A 16296-nucleotide genomic window follows, 5' to 3' on the forward strand; every position below is an offset into this window, starting at 1 on the left:
ACAGTTTGTGTTGGCATGGAGCGAGCTGCTGTGAGCGACAACAACTGCCCTCTCGTATTTCAGCTTCCCAAAAAGCAGACAGAAAAATGCTAAATATGCAGCAGTGTGACCTCAAACCTTAGATCAGCCACTATTTTTAGACAAAGGTGTCTAATTCCTTTCACCTAGGTACTTTTCTCCTTTATCTCCAATCAATCATGTCGGCACATGTACAATACTATCTAATATATGTAGTTTACAAACAGTATATTATTATATAGGCTATGTATAGATGAGTTCAAATGCTAATGGATGACCTCGTTGTTGAGGAATGTGTTTTGCTTCTTAAATTGCTAGTAGTATGTTCTTATTACGTTGTATGTTTGAATGTTGCACATTTTATCAATGTGTTCATGCAGGGATCCCTTGGAAAAGAGGCCTTGGTCTCCATGCTAAAGGTTAAAAAAAAAACTCCTTCAGCAGTAACCAACCCAGCGCAGCAGCACAGCTAAGCTATGAATGGGAATGAACACAGACTGAATAGATAGGAATGTCAACCAGAGTTATTGCACTGGAGCTCTGCGTCCATCGCAACAGATGCAGCAGTATATTTCCTTAAACAGAGATCCATAAACATGAGGACCGAATAAAATGTACATAACTCCAGGAGATACGGCAGCTTCCAAAGCATGTTGCAAGAGAGCTGAAATAAGCACTGACCGTATTCACATAATCACAGCTTGTTATGTGAATACAGTGGGTTCTTAGGTTCTGTTTGGTATGATTATAAAATATCTCAAACCGAACAGAACCTAATCAACCCAAAGAGAACCTACACTGTAAGCACCCACTGCCTTCACATAATTCATCCAGTGTGGTATGAATGGTAAAGATGCTATTGGCTCCATACTGACTGTTCAGTCAAGGTCACTGTCTTGTTTGAACCCGGCTAGGATATCTCTGAGTGAGTCTTCTCCCATTCATCCATATGGCTGTATTACAATCACTATGAATCAGCCTGGCACCATCACTCAACCTGTGTCCATTTGGGTTATTTTCAAGCAGCTCTTATGGGAAGTGTGGAAACAACTATGCACTTAGATCATGACCATCACACATAGCCATATAGTGTTGTTGTGGGTTGGTATGCCTGTTTTGCTATTGAGAGATGAATAATGTTCACCTCTGAAGCGCTCTGGGGCTGGGTGACTCATCCAACGCCTTAGGGAGGTTTTCTGTGGGATCTGCGTGGTAGCATCAACAACAAACTGTCCATAGCAGAGGAAGCTGGTGGGAGGAGCTATAGGAGGATGGGCTCTTTTTAATGGCTGGAATGGAATTAATGGAAAGGTATCAAACATATGGAAACCACATGTTTGACTGTTCCATTAATTCCATCCAACCATTACAGTGAACCCATCCTCCTATAGCTCCTCCCACCAGCCTCCACTAACACAGCCTATAGGTTAAGAAGAATATACACTATATAGTCTATGATTAGGCTGAGACATTTTTATTTTTATTTATTTCCATCCTGTAGCCTAGATGCTGTGAAAAAGAAACATTTAGTTGGAAAATAGGGATCAAAGAAAGGTGTTTAGATAACAGATAACAATAACAGAACAGGCTCTAACCGTTTAATTTCGTATGCATTCGTGAGTTTTCGTATGGGTTCGGAGAAGCCCAGGAGAGGGGGCTGAGTCCGAGCCGCACTGATCTCTAGGTTGCATGTGACTAATCGAGTTTGCCAGTGAAGTAGGCTACAATTCATTCCTACGGAATGTTCACCTGAGAGAGCGAAAGCACTGCAAAATAACAGGTGAGTCTTCTTAGAAACGCATGTCACAATTGTTCACTAAATGAGTCATGTTATTTCCAATAAGTTACTTTAACATTTTTGGGGATAAAATAACTTCTAAGAATTATCGTGACTATCTACTGTAGAACAAACTTTGCTATGAGTTATTTATAGTTCAAACCCGTTTGTTTACGGGAAGGCTAGTTTGTGAAAACAACTTGATACACGTCCAATGTGATGAACTTTACACACGGATAGTAATTTTGAAGTGAGGTCGTTTCATTGAAGTTTAGACCAAATTTACACTAAACGTGATTCTCCATTACCTTTAGACCGAATCGTTTTGAGAAATGTGGTGCCATTAGAAGCGAAGGACGATTGCACGGTAACCTGACTTAAAAACGGACATTACAAATTCCCTGCTGAAGGAGCGTAGTTTACAAACGTAGTAAAGCCACTGGTGAAAACCGCACACATACAAAACGAAAAAAAGGAACATGGCAACGGGTGGATTTAAACCAAATGCACAGACAGACTTTCTGGAGGAATGGAAGGCTAAACGGGAGAAAATGAGGGCAAAAATGCTCGGGGACATCGCTGCGGCCACCGGCGCGTGCACTGGTGGTATTGCCCCTGCCACTGCGTCCCTGGGGAGCCACAGCAACAAAAGTGAGATGCGCAATGCTACCTCGAGCACCGAACTTAACAACAACGGCAACCCGGACCGCGGGACATCCTACCCCATGGCTCGCTCATCATCCTCCTCAGCCTTGAAGAGACCTGACGATGACCCACACCCGACACCAGCCGTCAGAGGAGCGGATACGCCGGGGAGTAACCTGAAGAAGACACCGCAGCCGGAAAAAGTGCCCTGCACCCCACAAGAGTCCAGCCCCACTGCATGCAATGACCATGGCAGTGACAAGGAGAGCCCCTCACCCAGTAAAGGCAAAGAGAAGAAAAACAGTGGTCCAAGCGCCAGGAAGGGGAAAGGACAGATAGAGAAGAGAAAGCTGAGGGAGAAGCGCAGATCAACAGGTGTTGTCAGCATGCCATCCACCGAGGTGAGTCCAAGCTGTCTGTAACTTTCATTTGTTTACGAAATCATCGCCTAATTAATAAGCATGGCGCATGGTGTTGGATGAGACTGTTTACACTTTGTACTGGCAACCTGTAGGCCTATGCAACAACAACAAAAAAAAGTTATGAGAAGACGGCATAGAAGATGGACTTATCAGTCTCTTAGGTTGCGTCATTGTCATTGTGAAACGAACATTTTAATGTACCAAATGGGTTGGATATTTGTGGGAAAATAGTTTGAAACTGAGTAGCTTTAATGACTAATGAGAAGTAATCAAATGGGGTTCTAAAACATTCATTCTTCTGACCTTCAAAAGCCCCATAAACATATCTGTTCCGGTGGAGTGTTTATGAAGACCTTCTGTCTAGCACAGACGTGAAAAAAGTCTCCATGAGTATGCTGAAAATGTGCAGAGGGAGCAGTATCGTTGTTATTGCACTTAAATCATGTCACAGCCTGGCAGCAGTGACGTTGCTGAAAGCATGACAACCACCAGTTCGCCACTCAATAATATGTCTGTCCTGTTATTCTAAGAACTTCCACCATCAGGGAAATGATGTTTATACAGTGCCTTCGGAAAGTATTCACATCCCTTGACTTTTAACCCACATTTTGTTGTGTTACAGCCTGAATTTAAAATGGATTAAATGGAGATTTTGCTGCTGGCCTACAAACAATACCCCATAATGTTCGAGTGGATTTATGTTTTTAGAAATATTTACAAATTCATAAATGAAAAGCTGAATTGTCTTGAGTCAATAAGTATTCAATCCCTTTTGTTATGGCAAGCCTAAATAAGGCAAAAAATGTGCTCAAGTCACATTAAGTTGCATGGACTCACTCTGTGTGCAATAATAGTGGTTAACATGATTTTCGAAGGGGTACCTCATCTTTGTACCCCACACATACAATTACCTGTAAGGTCCCTCAATTCAGCTGTCAATTTCAAACACCGATTCAATCCAATGCCTCGCAATGAAGGGCACTAATTGGTAGATAGATTAAAAAAACAGCCATTGAATATCCCTTTGAGCATGGTGAAGTTATTAATTACAGTTTGGATAGTGTATCAATACTAGAGGTCGACCGATTATGATTTTTCAACGCCGATACCGATTATTGGAGGACCAAAAAAAGCCAATACCCATTAATCGGCCGTTTTTTAAATTTATTTATATATATATATATATTTATATTATATATATATTTGTAATAATGACAATTACAACAATACTGAATGAACACTTATTTTAACTTAATATAATACATCAAGAAAATCTATTTATTCTCAAATAAATAATGAAACATGTTCAATTTGGTTTAAATGCAAAAACAAAGTGTCGGAGAAGAAAGTAAAAGTGCAATATGTGCCATGTAAAAAAGCTAATGTTTAAGTTCCTTTCTCAGAACATATGAAAGCATCATGTTATGAGTATGCTTGTCATCGGCAAGGACTCCAGAGATTTATTGGATAAAAATAAACGGAATAGAGCTAAGCACAGGCAAAATCCTAGAGGAACACCTGGTTCTGTCTGCTTTCCAACAGACACTGGGAGACAAATTCACCTTTCAGCAGGACAATAACCTAAAACACAAGGCCAAATATACACTGGAGTTGCTTACCAAGATGACATTGAAAGTACCTGAGAGGCCTAGTTGCAGTTTTGACTTAAATCGACTTGAAAATATATAGCGAGACTTGACAGAGCTTGAAGAATTAAAACAAATTATGTGCAAATATTGTACAATCCAGGTGTGCAAAGCTTACCCGGAAAGACTCACAGCTGTAATCAAAGGTGATTCTAACAGGTTGATTCAGGGGTGTGAATACTTAAGTCAATTAGATATTTAATTGTCAATAAATTAGCACAAATTTGAAACATGTTTTCACTTTGACCATTATGGGTTATTGTGTGCAGATGGGTGAGCAAAAAATTTAATGTAATTCATTTTGCATTTAGGCTAAAACAACAAAATGTGGAAGAGGTCAAGGGGTATGAATACTTTCTGAAGGCACTGTATAATGGGCTTGTTTTATGACATTGACACTGGCTCTGTGCCTTGAAGCCACAGAGTGTAGTCTACATATTAGGGGCCTGGCTTTTCTGACAGCTGCCCAGACCCAGAGCATGCTGCCGACTGTGGAGTTTCACCTGGAGGTTGACCAGTGTCTGTTGGCTGGTGACAGCCTGTTATTAGGCGGTCGGCAGTGCCAGTCAAGGAGTTTGAGAGGCTGGTCAGAAGCCAAGCCGTAAAGCTAGGTTTCATCCCCACAGATCATGCCAAACTATGTGCGATCATGCCCCATGCAGCAACATTGCCTGTGTTTATTGCATTGCATCTTTCCCATGGTAAATCTAAACCCTGACATCGCGATCGCTGTATGATTTGGACCCTCTTCATACAAGGCCTCTTGTGTTATGAATTTTATTGAATAGGTACGCTGGGGCATAATCAGCCTGCTTGTTCTGTGGGGCACAATAGCTGTTGAGGGGGTTTCAGAGCAATAGGGAACCCAATCGCGCCACTCTCCCTATGAATGGCTGATAATGGCTTCACGGTTAACCGAAGCAAACACTGGCTCTTCTGTGGAGTGTCAATCAGGACCACCTCCTGCATTCCAGGAAGGTGTCTTGTTTCTGCCTCCCTGTCCGTCTCACTCTCTTTGACGGAGAATGGTATGTGTCTACTGGCTGTTGGGGACCTCTGACCCGCTTAACAAATGCTTACTGAACAATGGAATACTGCTTAAGTGATGTGCGCTGTCTGAGTACTCACCTCGCCCGAGACACTTGCTCTCTCTCCTTTTCTCTCTCTCTCTTTAGGATGTGTGTGTTGTCTGATCCGTTTCCTGTTGGCCTCACCGTGGTTTAGGCCTAGTTGATGAGCCTCATTGTCTGGGGACATCCATGTTTTATGACCAGCAGTGTGTTTTTATAAGGCTCTGCTTGGAGACTGAGTTGCTTTCACTCAGGAGCGTGAACTTTGTTTCATGTGTTGGGCTGGATCTCTCTGATAAAGGCTGCTGCTTTTGTGTCTGGAACACCCAGGGCTATTATTGCAGAATAATAGTGAAGACGTGATGTGAAGACATCAAAACTATGAAATAACACATATGGAATCATGTAGAAACCGAAAAGTGTTAAACAAATCAAAATATGTGTGTGGGGGTACAGGTTAGTTGAGGTAATTGGTACATGTAGGTGGGGGTGAAGTGACTATGCATAGATAATAAACAGCGAGTAGCAGCAGTGTACAAAAAATAGGGAGCGGGCGGGGTGTCAATGTGAATTGTCCAGTGGCGATTTTATTAATTGTTCAGCAGTCTTATGGCTTGGGGGTAGAAGCTGTTGAGGAACCTTTTGGTTAAATCAAATCACACATCCTAGTGCTGCTACACTCTCTGCCTGTCCTATGGGAGTTGTATACGTTTTTGTTCCACTACTTCCGTACCTTATGCTGAGGCTGTCGTACTTTTTCTCATCCATCTGTGTTCAGTTTCCACCTCTAAAGATCCCTCTCTTCCTGCTGTAGTACGATCATAAATTATTCTGTTCTAAAGGCCTCCCACGGACTACAGTTCTAAATGGAGTTGTCATTCACGTCTTCTAATAGGCCCGAAAGCAATGGCCAGGGAAAGTTTTGAGTATCAGTGCAATAGGGTGTTATTTAATTGTAAGGTAATTAGGTCAAATGTAAAGCTTTCTATACGTCTGTTCTAAAGGAATGTAAGTGTGCCATTGGGTGGAGCCTGTTTTACTCGCTCCTAAAACCTTTCCCAAACAAGGTCACATTATCACTGGAAATACCATAGGGATTGGATCATGGGCTTGGATAAGCAAGGAATTATTTTGGCAGGGTTTTGGGTTGTTGGTGGAACAAAAGGAATTTGAAGTTATGTTCAACTCTCTAATCCAAAGAGTGTTTCTTTTATACCCAGGCTCCTTTGCCAGCTATGTGAGTTTACAAGAACATTTGACAAGTTGACTAATTAGCAGGAGTTGTTGATTGTTTACGAGGATATCTTTCGCAAAATAAGTTAAGGGGGGTGGGACTAATAGGAAGAAGTCCCAATAGAGCTGTGTGGTGAAAGTTAGGGGAATTCCACAGGAAGTTGTAGAGGAGGAAGAATGTGGAACTACTGTTCGCCTTGTTCCATGACATGGTTACCAGGTAGGCCCCTAGTACAGGGGGCACCCAATGGTCTCGCAGCACCTCATAAAACACCCTGCTCCCACTAATGGGCTGTGGCACAGAATTTTGTGCATGTTTTTGGAACGTTGCGTAAACGACAGCTCTCATTAATGTGCCCTCTGACTAGGTGAGGCCCAGTGAATAGCCTTCCATTACCCTGTCAGTTTTAATCATATCACTTAACCAGACCAAGGGTATGTGAAAACTGGAGCCTTCACTCAGAATACAGTAGTCCTGGCTGCTCCTCTAATGGCCCTCTGACTGACCTGGTCTCTGCTTACTCCCCACATCCTCTTTGGTTGTCACAGGTTAATGAGCTCACTTTCTGGCAAGGAATCCAGTTTGAAACATTTTGTAACAAAACATGATCACAGGAGTATTTTTACAATGTATGCACTTCAGCAGGCCTGACAAGAAAATAGCCTGCCTAATTTGGAGTCCTGTTCCGAATGTGTAGGTTTGTAGAGTGTTCTGTTCTAACCCAGGCCATAGATTTCTCTGCTGGAATTGGGTCAGTGCTCTTTAGTTATGAGGCTATAGGAGCTCCATGTGGTAGATAATTATTGTCCAAAAAAGAATGCTCCCCTGCGCTGCCTATCTCCAAGAATGCAAACCTGATTGCCCAGGGTCAATGGGCATTGATGTCTTGAGCACGTGTCTGCTGAATGAGTAACAACCCCCCCCCCCAGCTCAGCCTTTAGCACAACAGAACCACACAGTCATGGTCCCAATGGACAGTAATACGCCAGACCCTATGAATCTACCTTTTACAGAGACTCCTGTTTGCACATTTTGTTTGCGTGAGAAATGACATGCTCCTCTGTCACTGCTTGGATGACGCAGTGGCTGTCTGAGGGGCCAATCATTAACTCACAATCAAAACCAGGACGTTTCAGCGATATGGGAGACTTGTTGGTTACTTAATAAGGTGTTGTTGAGGTTAATGTCCTACTGTGTTGTGAAATGTGACTGAAGGATGGGTCAACTGTTCGAATAGTAAATCATAGCGTGACTGATCTTCCCTCTTGGTGTGTGGTTGACCCATACTTTAAACAATTTGTTAGTACCAAATTGTTTGTGTCCAATTCCCCGCGAGGCACTTCAGGATTTACAATAAGACCTAGAGTAAAATGCCAATGCTTTGGAATTGTGTCACGGAACATGGAAGCCTTCTCCTTTGAACTAAATGGGTCGTTGTCTCCCCTCATTGAGGTTAACACCTTCATAATCCACTAGCAGATGTGGAGACAGTGATTTCTTTTCATCTGTCATATGTTTAGGCTTAAGTTTTCCTTTTTCCCTATCTGTTCCCTCCAATACCAGCCATCACGCTAACAGTATTAACATGAACTGTTGCGTGTTATTGTAACTGAAATGTCCTGCCCCTGATATCTACTAATAGCTTATGGTTTCACACGGATGCATGGGGTAGTGGTTTTCATGCCTCCCCTTTGGAAACTGCCGCTTAGCCCCCCCCCACTGTGTTCTTGTGGAAGCTTGGGCTGCCACATTCAGCTGCTGCATGCGGAGATCCCATAGAGATTCAGTGGATTGGGGTTTGTCTGCTGATCAGCTTGCTGATTGACAGTAGCTGTGCTGTGTGTGTTCCTGCATAACTGTAACTTGTTTGTTGGACAATCCTGTGTGCTTGGCAGCAGTGGGTGATTTGTGAGTCAGCTGTAATCAGGCCACTGCATGATTAGGCATTCAGGAGAACTGTATGTTTGGATTCATTACAGTAGAACAGAATAGTATGCAGCTGCTACTTCTGTTTCTTTCTCTCCTCTTTCTATGGGCACGGAAAGAGTTGTTTTGGAGTGTTATTCTTGGTAAAACCTTTCTTAATTTTTATGGATGAGCTCTTATAGATGATATGTCAACATACAGTGGCTCTAAAAGTTCCAGAGTGTTATGTTGGTACTGCACACACAGCTAGAGAGATCCAGCACCACCACAGGCCAATGGGTTCTCTCTCCTCCCATTATGGCACCATGGTTCCCTGTCAGACTTTGTCCCCTGATAAGCATCAGCAGAAGTAGGCTACGGTATCAGACACGGCAGCATAACAATCTAGCTAACCAAGGTGATGAATAATAAACATGCAAATCATACGTCATAAAAGTCTTTGCTCTTTTCATTCTGCTTCACCGTGTGGATAAGCGGTAGAGAGTGTCTTCTGGGTGTCATAGCAGCACCTAGCTGAGTGTAGGAATACAGTTGGTGATCTACAGGTGGAGGCTGTCAGGAGTGTTTGTCATTCCAGTGTGTGCTGCTGGGAGGACTGTTGGGTGGGGTGGGGGGGTCTTAAGCCTAGCTCTTAAAAACACATTCACTTTACATGCATACCCGAGGAGGCTTAAGTTGATTTGTTGGAAGCTGGAGAAATGGGAGGGATTCATAATGCTTTGAAGAAATCGAATATTCTGACTGTTGACGTGTATGTTGTTTGTGTGGGTCATCTTTTTGATTTATGGAAAATACACCCGGGCAGGCTCACATCAAAAGAGGAACCAAATGAAAAAGTGGTTCAGGAAAACAGCTTGAGAATGTAGCTGATAAACACTGTAAATTAAATTAAAATGTGGGTTCAAAGTGCCTGTGGATATAAAGCCTTGATCTTTAAGTTGTTGAACCAAACAAAGACGAATGAATGTTTTAGAGGATTAAAGTAACTACATGCCATCCTACCCCTGGCTATAGAGCTGGAACCTCATTCTGTGTATCAGTGTGTGTGTCCTTCCTCTACTGATCCTGTTGTGGGTAGGAGGGTCAACTTAGCTGTGTTGAACTATGACGCATTGCTGGCACGCACCCCACAATGTACACAACAGACCAGCGATTGGCTGCTACTGGCAGCATACCTACCTTCCGCCCATCGCATCTGACCCACGTATGTGTTCCCGGGTGGCCGAGATGGGCTTCCAACCAACACCCCAACCTTTCACATCTTTCCTCGCTTCCAGCAGGCCTCTGGGGCACTGGAATGCTGTCCAAATCCCAGTTGTTTTTATTTTTGTGCTGGAAGCCTTAAAGACTCCGTTATGTGGATCATGCCAGCCATGTGCTAGGGTCCGGAGGAAGACTTAGTTTCCTCCCTGAGGCTGCTAGGAGGCACGAGGTGCACAAGGCCCAAAGACAACAGAGACACGGAGCAGAACAACTGGATTAGTAGTCGCCCCATTGTTCCAGACCATTTGCTCCTGCTTACACCCCTCACTGCTTACACCCCTCAGTGCCATCCCGTCTTAGAGAACGGTTGTGCGTTCTGTAACGCCCACGGCGACGATTAACCCAGCCAAAGGTTCCATTCTTCTGCTATCAGAAGAGATTGCTTGGTATTGTACCCTGTGGCCTTAGGTGACACGTGGCCTGGCATGAAAAGTAAACACGGTGCTGTAGAATCACATGGGCAGATACATCAACAAACCCTGTGTCAGTGTCCCCAACCCGGAGCTGAGGAATCTTGACAATATGGACACGCCCTGTCAATAGGCACACTTTCCTCATCACACGTCCTATCAAAACAGAGCAACCACGTAGCTACAGTATCTAGGGTCATTCTGTTTACTCAAGGCTGGTTTATTACACCCCATTGCATGTGTCTTGGCATTTTACAAGCTGTCAAGTGCATGAGTGGTGAACCTCCATTTATCGCTGATAATCATAGCCATTATGAAGAGGTGTTGGCATGTATGGTATCTTTCCTCGAGGTGAAAGCTTGGAGAGAAGCCGTTGTCCAAGACCACAGTGACCTGCCCATAATCGCAGTTTAAACTAAACAAAGTAGCACTTCTTTGGCCTCCCCAAACATATTTGAAATGTATTTTCACTGTAGGGGAATTCCATCAAAGGACCCATGAGCTCCAACATGTTAATAAGTTCATCGTAGCATATCAAATTGGGTGCCAAGTGAATGAAGGCACAACCATTTTCCATCTTAAAAATTTGACATAAGTAAAGGCTTTGATTGGGTAAACAGATGGAAAAGTGGTCTTAGAAACCAGAAAAAGTCTTAAACGGTATCAGAAATACATCAAAACGCAATGTTGACGTGAAGACTCCTGCCAAATAATATCAACACTTTATATTTAGACATTTTAAAAAAATTGTTAAGCTTCTATAAATTAAGAAGTATTGCCTTGTAATTCCATTACCAAAAACATCTTTAAGATATTTTCAAATTTCTCTCCCTCGTGAGAAAGGAAGGATAATGAAAGTTCATAGAAGTAACAAGTAATGGTAGACCTACCAATTAGTTATAGTGATTTGACTTTTATCATTAAGTGATTAAAACTTGTAATTCCGTGAGCAAATTGTTAATTTTCACTTGTTAGCATTACTAAATTAATTGCAAAGACTGGCAAATCCAGCTCATAAAGTTATACAAGCGTAGCTACCGAATGTCATTTTTGGTGAGTGTAGACATTTACAAGCGAGAGAAATTACGCACATGTACAATGTTGTGATGCATGTTTTTCTGAAGGAGGAGCAGCATGTGTACACAGAGAAGAACAGAGCAGGAAATAAACACTAGTGGGAAGCACAGGGGGGGAAAAACTCATTCGGACCTCTGTGAATTCTGGCAGACAGTCACATTTTGTAGTGAATTGCATACAAGTGTAACTTCTTCACCTCATGTGCACCGCACAACAGAGACTTGCCGATAGATCTAAAACGCTATGGACTCACCAGATCATCGCCTTCTCCCGTTGTGCTATTTACAAACATACACGTGACTGCCTCAACTGTTCTGGCGAACGACACGAAGCTTCATAATGTGACGGGTGAAATGAAGAAAGCAATCTGCTTTATCTCCTAACGTATTGCAGTTGACTGCAAGTATTAACTTAAAGTAGCTACAAATATTCACATTTATTGAAAAACGTCAAATAAATTGTATTGACGGTATAGAGAGAACATCCTGTGTCTTTTTCCAAATACCCCAGTATACGGTATACCACCCAAGCCTAGTACAGATCAGGGACCCAGATATTTAAGTTTTTGGAAAATGGGTTTGCTTAAAAACCCGAGGGAGATTTTACATGAATTCCATTGCAAAAATTTGCATCTGCACAGTTCTTCCACTAAATTCGTTTTTGTACAATTTGAGGAAATTGTTACAAGTACTCCTTGTGTATAGTTTTATAGTTTGTTAAACTTTGAAATCAATGGTTTTTGGCATACATTTTAAAGTAAAAAAAACTGAGTCAAAGCGTCATTCTGTTACTGTTGAATTGCCCAGTAGCAAGCAATTCCACAGTGACAAAGGGTTATATTAAACAGCAACACTCAGAACGGCAATGTAATTCCAAACAGACACAGCATGTACATGTTATTTCCTCTCTGTTTGTCTCTAGGAGTCTGTTCACACCTCCAATGTAGATCATCTGCTCGCTTACATTGTAGAACTGTCCAGTGGTCAGATCAGTGCAATGAAGTCTGTTACTGCTCTGTCCCCGCCAGCACTTGTCCCTTGTTAGACAATCTCCTTCTGCATACTGATAAGTCTGTTTGGAATTTTTTCCCCCCTCTTCTCTTTCAAAAGTACACTGTTGCATAATTAATGCAGGCTTAATTGGTTTTGCCAGTTTGTATCACCCCCTCTTCACCTGTCATCTAAAACCCTGCACAAAAGTTTAAGTTGAAGAGCAAGAGTCTCTGAGAGATGGCAAATGCCTCCCTTTAATCTCCTGGGTGATGACTGCACTTTCAGAGAGAATAAACCAAATGGTAATTTTCAGCAGGCTTGCCCTGCGCGATGTTGCCTCCATTCCTCTGTGGGTATGAACCTTTTGTCTGTGGAGCCCAGCAGCCTCTTAAAAGATGCACGGCCAATGAAACGCTCCACTCTGGTGTGACCGATGGGATTCTCATCCCCAAAACGCCCTCACTGATTGTGGATGCCTGGTCTGGGATTCCGCCCGTCCCCTTTTCTGCTCCCTTTTTCCATTTCTTATTCTTCCTCTTTTATGCTCGGCTAGCTGCTTGAGTCCTCGCATGGTATTTAGCCTGTGGATACACATGATTTATTTATGTTAGGCCGGTTCCACATTTTTGCATTCTTTCCTTTCTTTCTCTGGACTGGGGACTAGAGGTCACTCCTCTCTGGCTTTTCTTGTGAAACTGCTCATTTGCATGGCAGTCATCTAGTCTAGTCTGCCCAAACCGTGTTTGTTTGTGTCGACTGTCCAGAGAGTCGGAGATGCACTGCTCCTCCTTTTGTGTGGCCCGGGCTCATGAGTAAACATGAGGTGTGGTTCTCTCTTGTTCTTTCTTTCGCTCTCTCGCTCCGTCTCTCACTCTGTCCCTCTTCCCCCCTCTTTTCCCATGTGGGCCAGCGGTGAAAGCTAGATGGCTGGATCCTTCTCCAGCAAGATGAAGGGGCTGGTGTTGCCTGCTCCGTCTGTCCACAGTGCTGGATTTATCTTTCCCAGCCTCAAAGGTCCACAATCAAGTGCAAATAGTCCACGGACCAGCATTATCTAGAGAGGGAGAAAGGGACAGAGAGGACAGAGTGCCTCCAGTCAACTCTCCTTTTGACGTGAATGATACAAATGCAAACAGCATGCTTCTGGGTATATGGAATTTAACTTCCAAAGGAATGTACGGGAAGAAAGTCAACCAAATTCATGCAGTGAAATGCTCTAAGGCATTAGCCAATTTAACGTATTAATATCAGACAGATGTTTCATGACAACACTCCCCCGTTGGTTATAATAATGATATTTATATTGAACACTTGTCTTTTAGTTATTTATCTACCTAACTTAGTTATATACTTGTCGTTTAATGTAACGTCAGGGCATTGTGCCAAAGCAGTATAACGTAGTAGTAAATTATGGCTTCCTGTTTCGGATTCTCTCTTAAAATGTGTTAACAACTTGACAGTGGGTTATAGTGGTCAGGAGGATATTCTCTCACAGAATAACTCACTTAGCCTTCATTCTGTGAACGTTCTCCCAGTATTCCCAGTAAGTATAATTCAGATACCACCAGGAGAACGATGATCTTCACAAGGGGCGCTCCCGAAAGAGCTGATTCCAAAATTTTACGAGGACATTTCCAGAAATTGAGTTTGACTGCAGCAGCTTTTTGATGTGGTTAGCACAGCATGTGAAATTGAAATTCCTGTTTCCTGAGCTTCGCCGCTTTTCCTACCAAGGCTGCTGTGTTAGCATGGGGAGCTATTTGCTCTGTGAACAACAGCCATTTAAAATCACTCTCTTTACAGTTCAGCTCTTGTACTGATGCCATGTCTCATGTTCTGAGTCATATCTGCACATCTATAGTTCTCAGGTGAAAAGGGAAATAGGGAAATGCTATTTTTTTCCTGATCAAACATGGACTTAACCTTTCCCACAATTCCCAGTGATCCCAATGTCTCCTCCTTGGAACCCAGACAGTGCTCTCTATGACTCATGGTCTACTCTAGTCTGCCAATGCCCTAACACAATGGCCACTGTACACAAAGCCCCCTTTCTCATAGGAATGCAAAAGATGCCTTAACCGTTTCCGACATAGAATATTGGGAGATTGTGTTACTCGTTAGGCATGCCATGCAAGGTGCGCTTTATTTTCCCTGAATGTTACTCCCAAAACCACATATTGTCCTGAGCACAATGGTAAAACCACATAGGGGTAGTTTCTTAATCATTAAAACATATTGACTTTGAGGTGTCTTCTATCAGAGTAACTTAGCACTTTTCCCCAAATCCTCAAAATGGGGTTGTCACCACCATCAATCCACAGTAGGTGTTCTCTAACATAATACCTAATTATTAGTATTATTGTTGGGCAAGTTTAAGTTTCCTGGAACAGGCAGTGTTGACAGAAGGTGAATGAGGGTTTTCTGAATTTTCTCTTCGCTGCTAAAAGTCAGGGGGAGGAACGTAAAGTATATGTCACATTAGACACTTCAGACAGATTGGGGAGGAGATAGTAGGCACAAAGCCTTGCAGCAGTCACATGCAGACTGTCAGGTTTTTCCTCATGTTCCCAACAGTCCCTCGCTCTCCTTTCTTCTTTGCTTCTCTCTCTTGCTATCTCTCTTGCTCTCTCTCAATTCAAATAACATTCTAGTTTGCTCAGTTTTTTTTTGTTAATTCTTTCCGATGTGTCAAGTAATTATTTTTTTTCTCTCATGATTTGGTTGGGTCTAATTGTGTCGCTGTTCTGGGGCTCTCTGTTTGTGAATAGAGCCCCAGGAAAAGCTTGCTTAGGGGACTCTTCTCCAGGTCCTTCTCTCTGTAGGTGATGGCTTTGTTATGGAAGGTTTGGGAATCGCTTCCTTTTAGGTGGTTTTAGAATTTAACGGCTCTTTTCTGGATTTTAAGCATTAGCGGGTATTGTCCTAATTCTGCTCTGCATGCATTATTTGGTGTTTTACATTGTACATAGAGGATATTTTTGCATAATTCTGTATGCAGGGTCTGTTTGGTGTTTCTCATTTTGTGAATTCTTGGTTGGTGAGCAGACCCCAGACCTCACAACCATAAAGGTCAATGGGTTCGATAACTGATTCAAGTATTTTTTAGCCATATCCTAATTGGTATGTCAAATTTTATGTTCCTTTCGGTGGGATAGAAGGCCCTTCTTGCCTTGTCTCTCAGCCCATTCACAGCTTTGTGGAAGTTTCTTGTGTGCTCTAGGGCTACGGTGTCTAGATGGAATTTGTATTTGTGGTCCTGGCTTAAAGCTGCGCATCCCTGTCTCACCCAACGGCCCTGGAGAAAGAAATGTGTTTTTTTTGCCCATTTTAACCGCACATTTGTTGTTTGTGTACATGGATTTTCTAATGTCTTATGTTTTTTTCCCCAACACCACGTTCTATCAATTTGTATAGCAGACCCTCATGCCAAATTGAGTCAAAGGCTTTTTTTGAAATCAACAAAGCATGAGAAGACTTTGCCTTTGTTTTGGTTTGTATGTTTGTCAATTAGGGTGTGCAGGGTGAACACGTGGTCTGTCGTGTGTAAAGAGCCAAATTGACATTTGCTCACTACATTGTTTTCATTGAGGAAATGTACGAGACTACTGTTAACTTCTTCAGGCTGCAAGCCCGACACCGGACACAATATGACAACAGCCACTTCAAGTGCAGGGCGCGAAATTCAAAATCTATTTTTTTTAAATATTTAACTTTCACACATTAACAAGTCCAATACAGCATTTGAAAGATAAACATCTTGTCAATCCAGCCAACATGTCCGATTTTTTAAATGTTTTACAGAGAAAACACCACATA

General features: G+C 42.5%; 1 protein-coding gene across 2 annotated transcripts in view; it reads left to right on the forward strand.

The window, feature by feature from the left end:
- The first annotated feature begins 1649 nt into the window (after nucleotides 1-1649).
- LOC139566022 (PRKC apoptosis WT1 regulator protein-like) overlaps nucleotides 1650-16296 on the forward strand; it is a 73287-nt gene continuing 58640 nt past the window's right edge. For both annotated transcript variants that reach the window (XM_071386828.1, XM_071386829.1), the window contains exons 1-2: nucleotides 1650-1798; nucleotides 2110-2841. In XM_071386828.1, coding sequence (XP_071242929.1) covers nucleotides 2275-2841 — 567 coding nt within the window. In that variant the 5' untranslated portion in view covers nucleotides 1650-1798; nucleotides 2110-2274. The remainder of the gene's footprint in view (nucleotides 1799-2109; nucleotides 2842-16296) is intronic.

Source organism: Salvelinus alpinus, chromosome 37, assembly GCF_045679555.1.
Source record: "Salvelinus alpinus chromosome 37, SLU_Salpinus.1, whole genome shotgun sequence".
Classification (NCBI taxonomy): domain Eukaryota; kingdom Metazoa; phylum Chordata; class Actinopteri; order Salmoniformes; family Salmonidae; genus Salvelinus; species Salvelinus alpinus.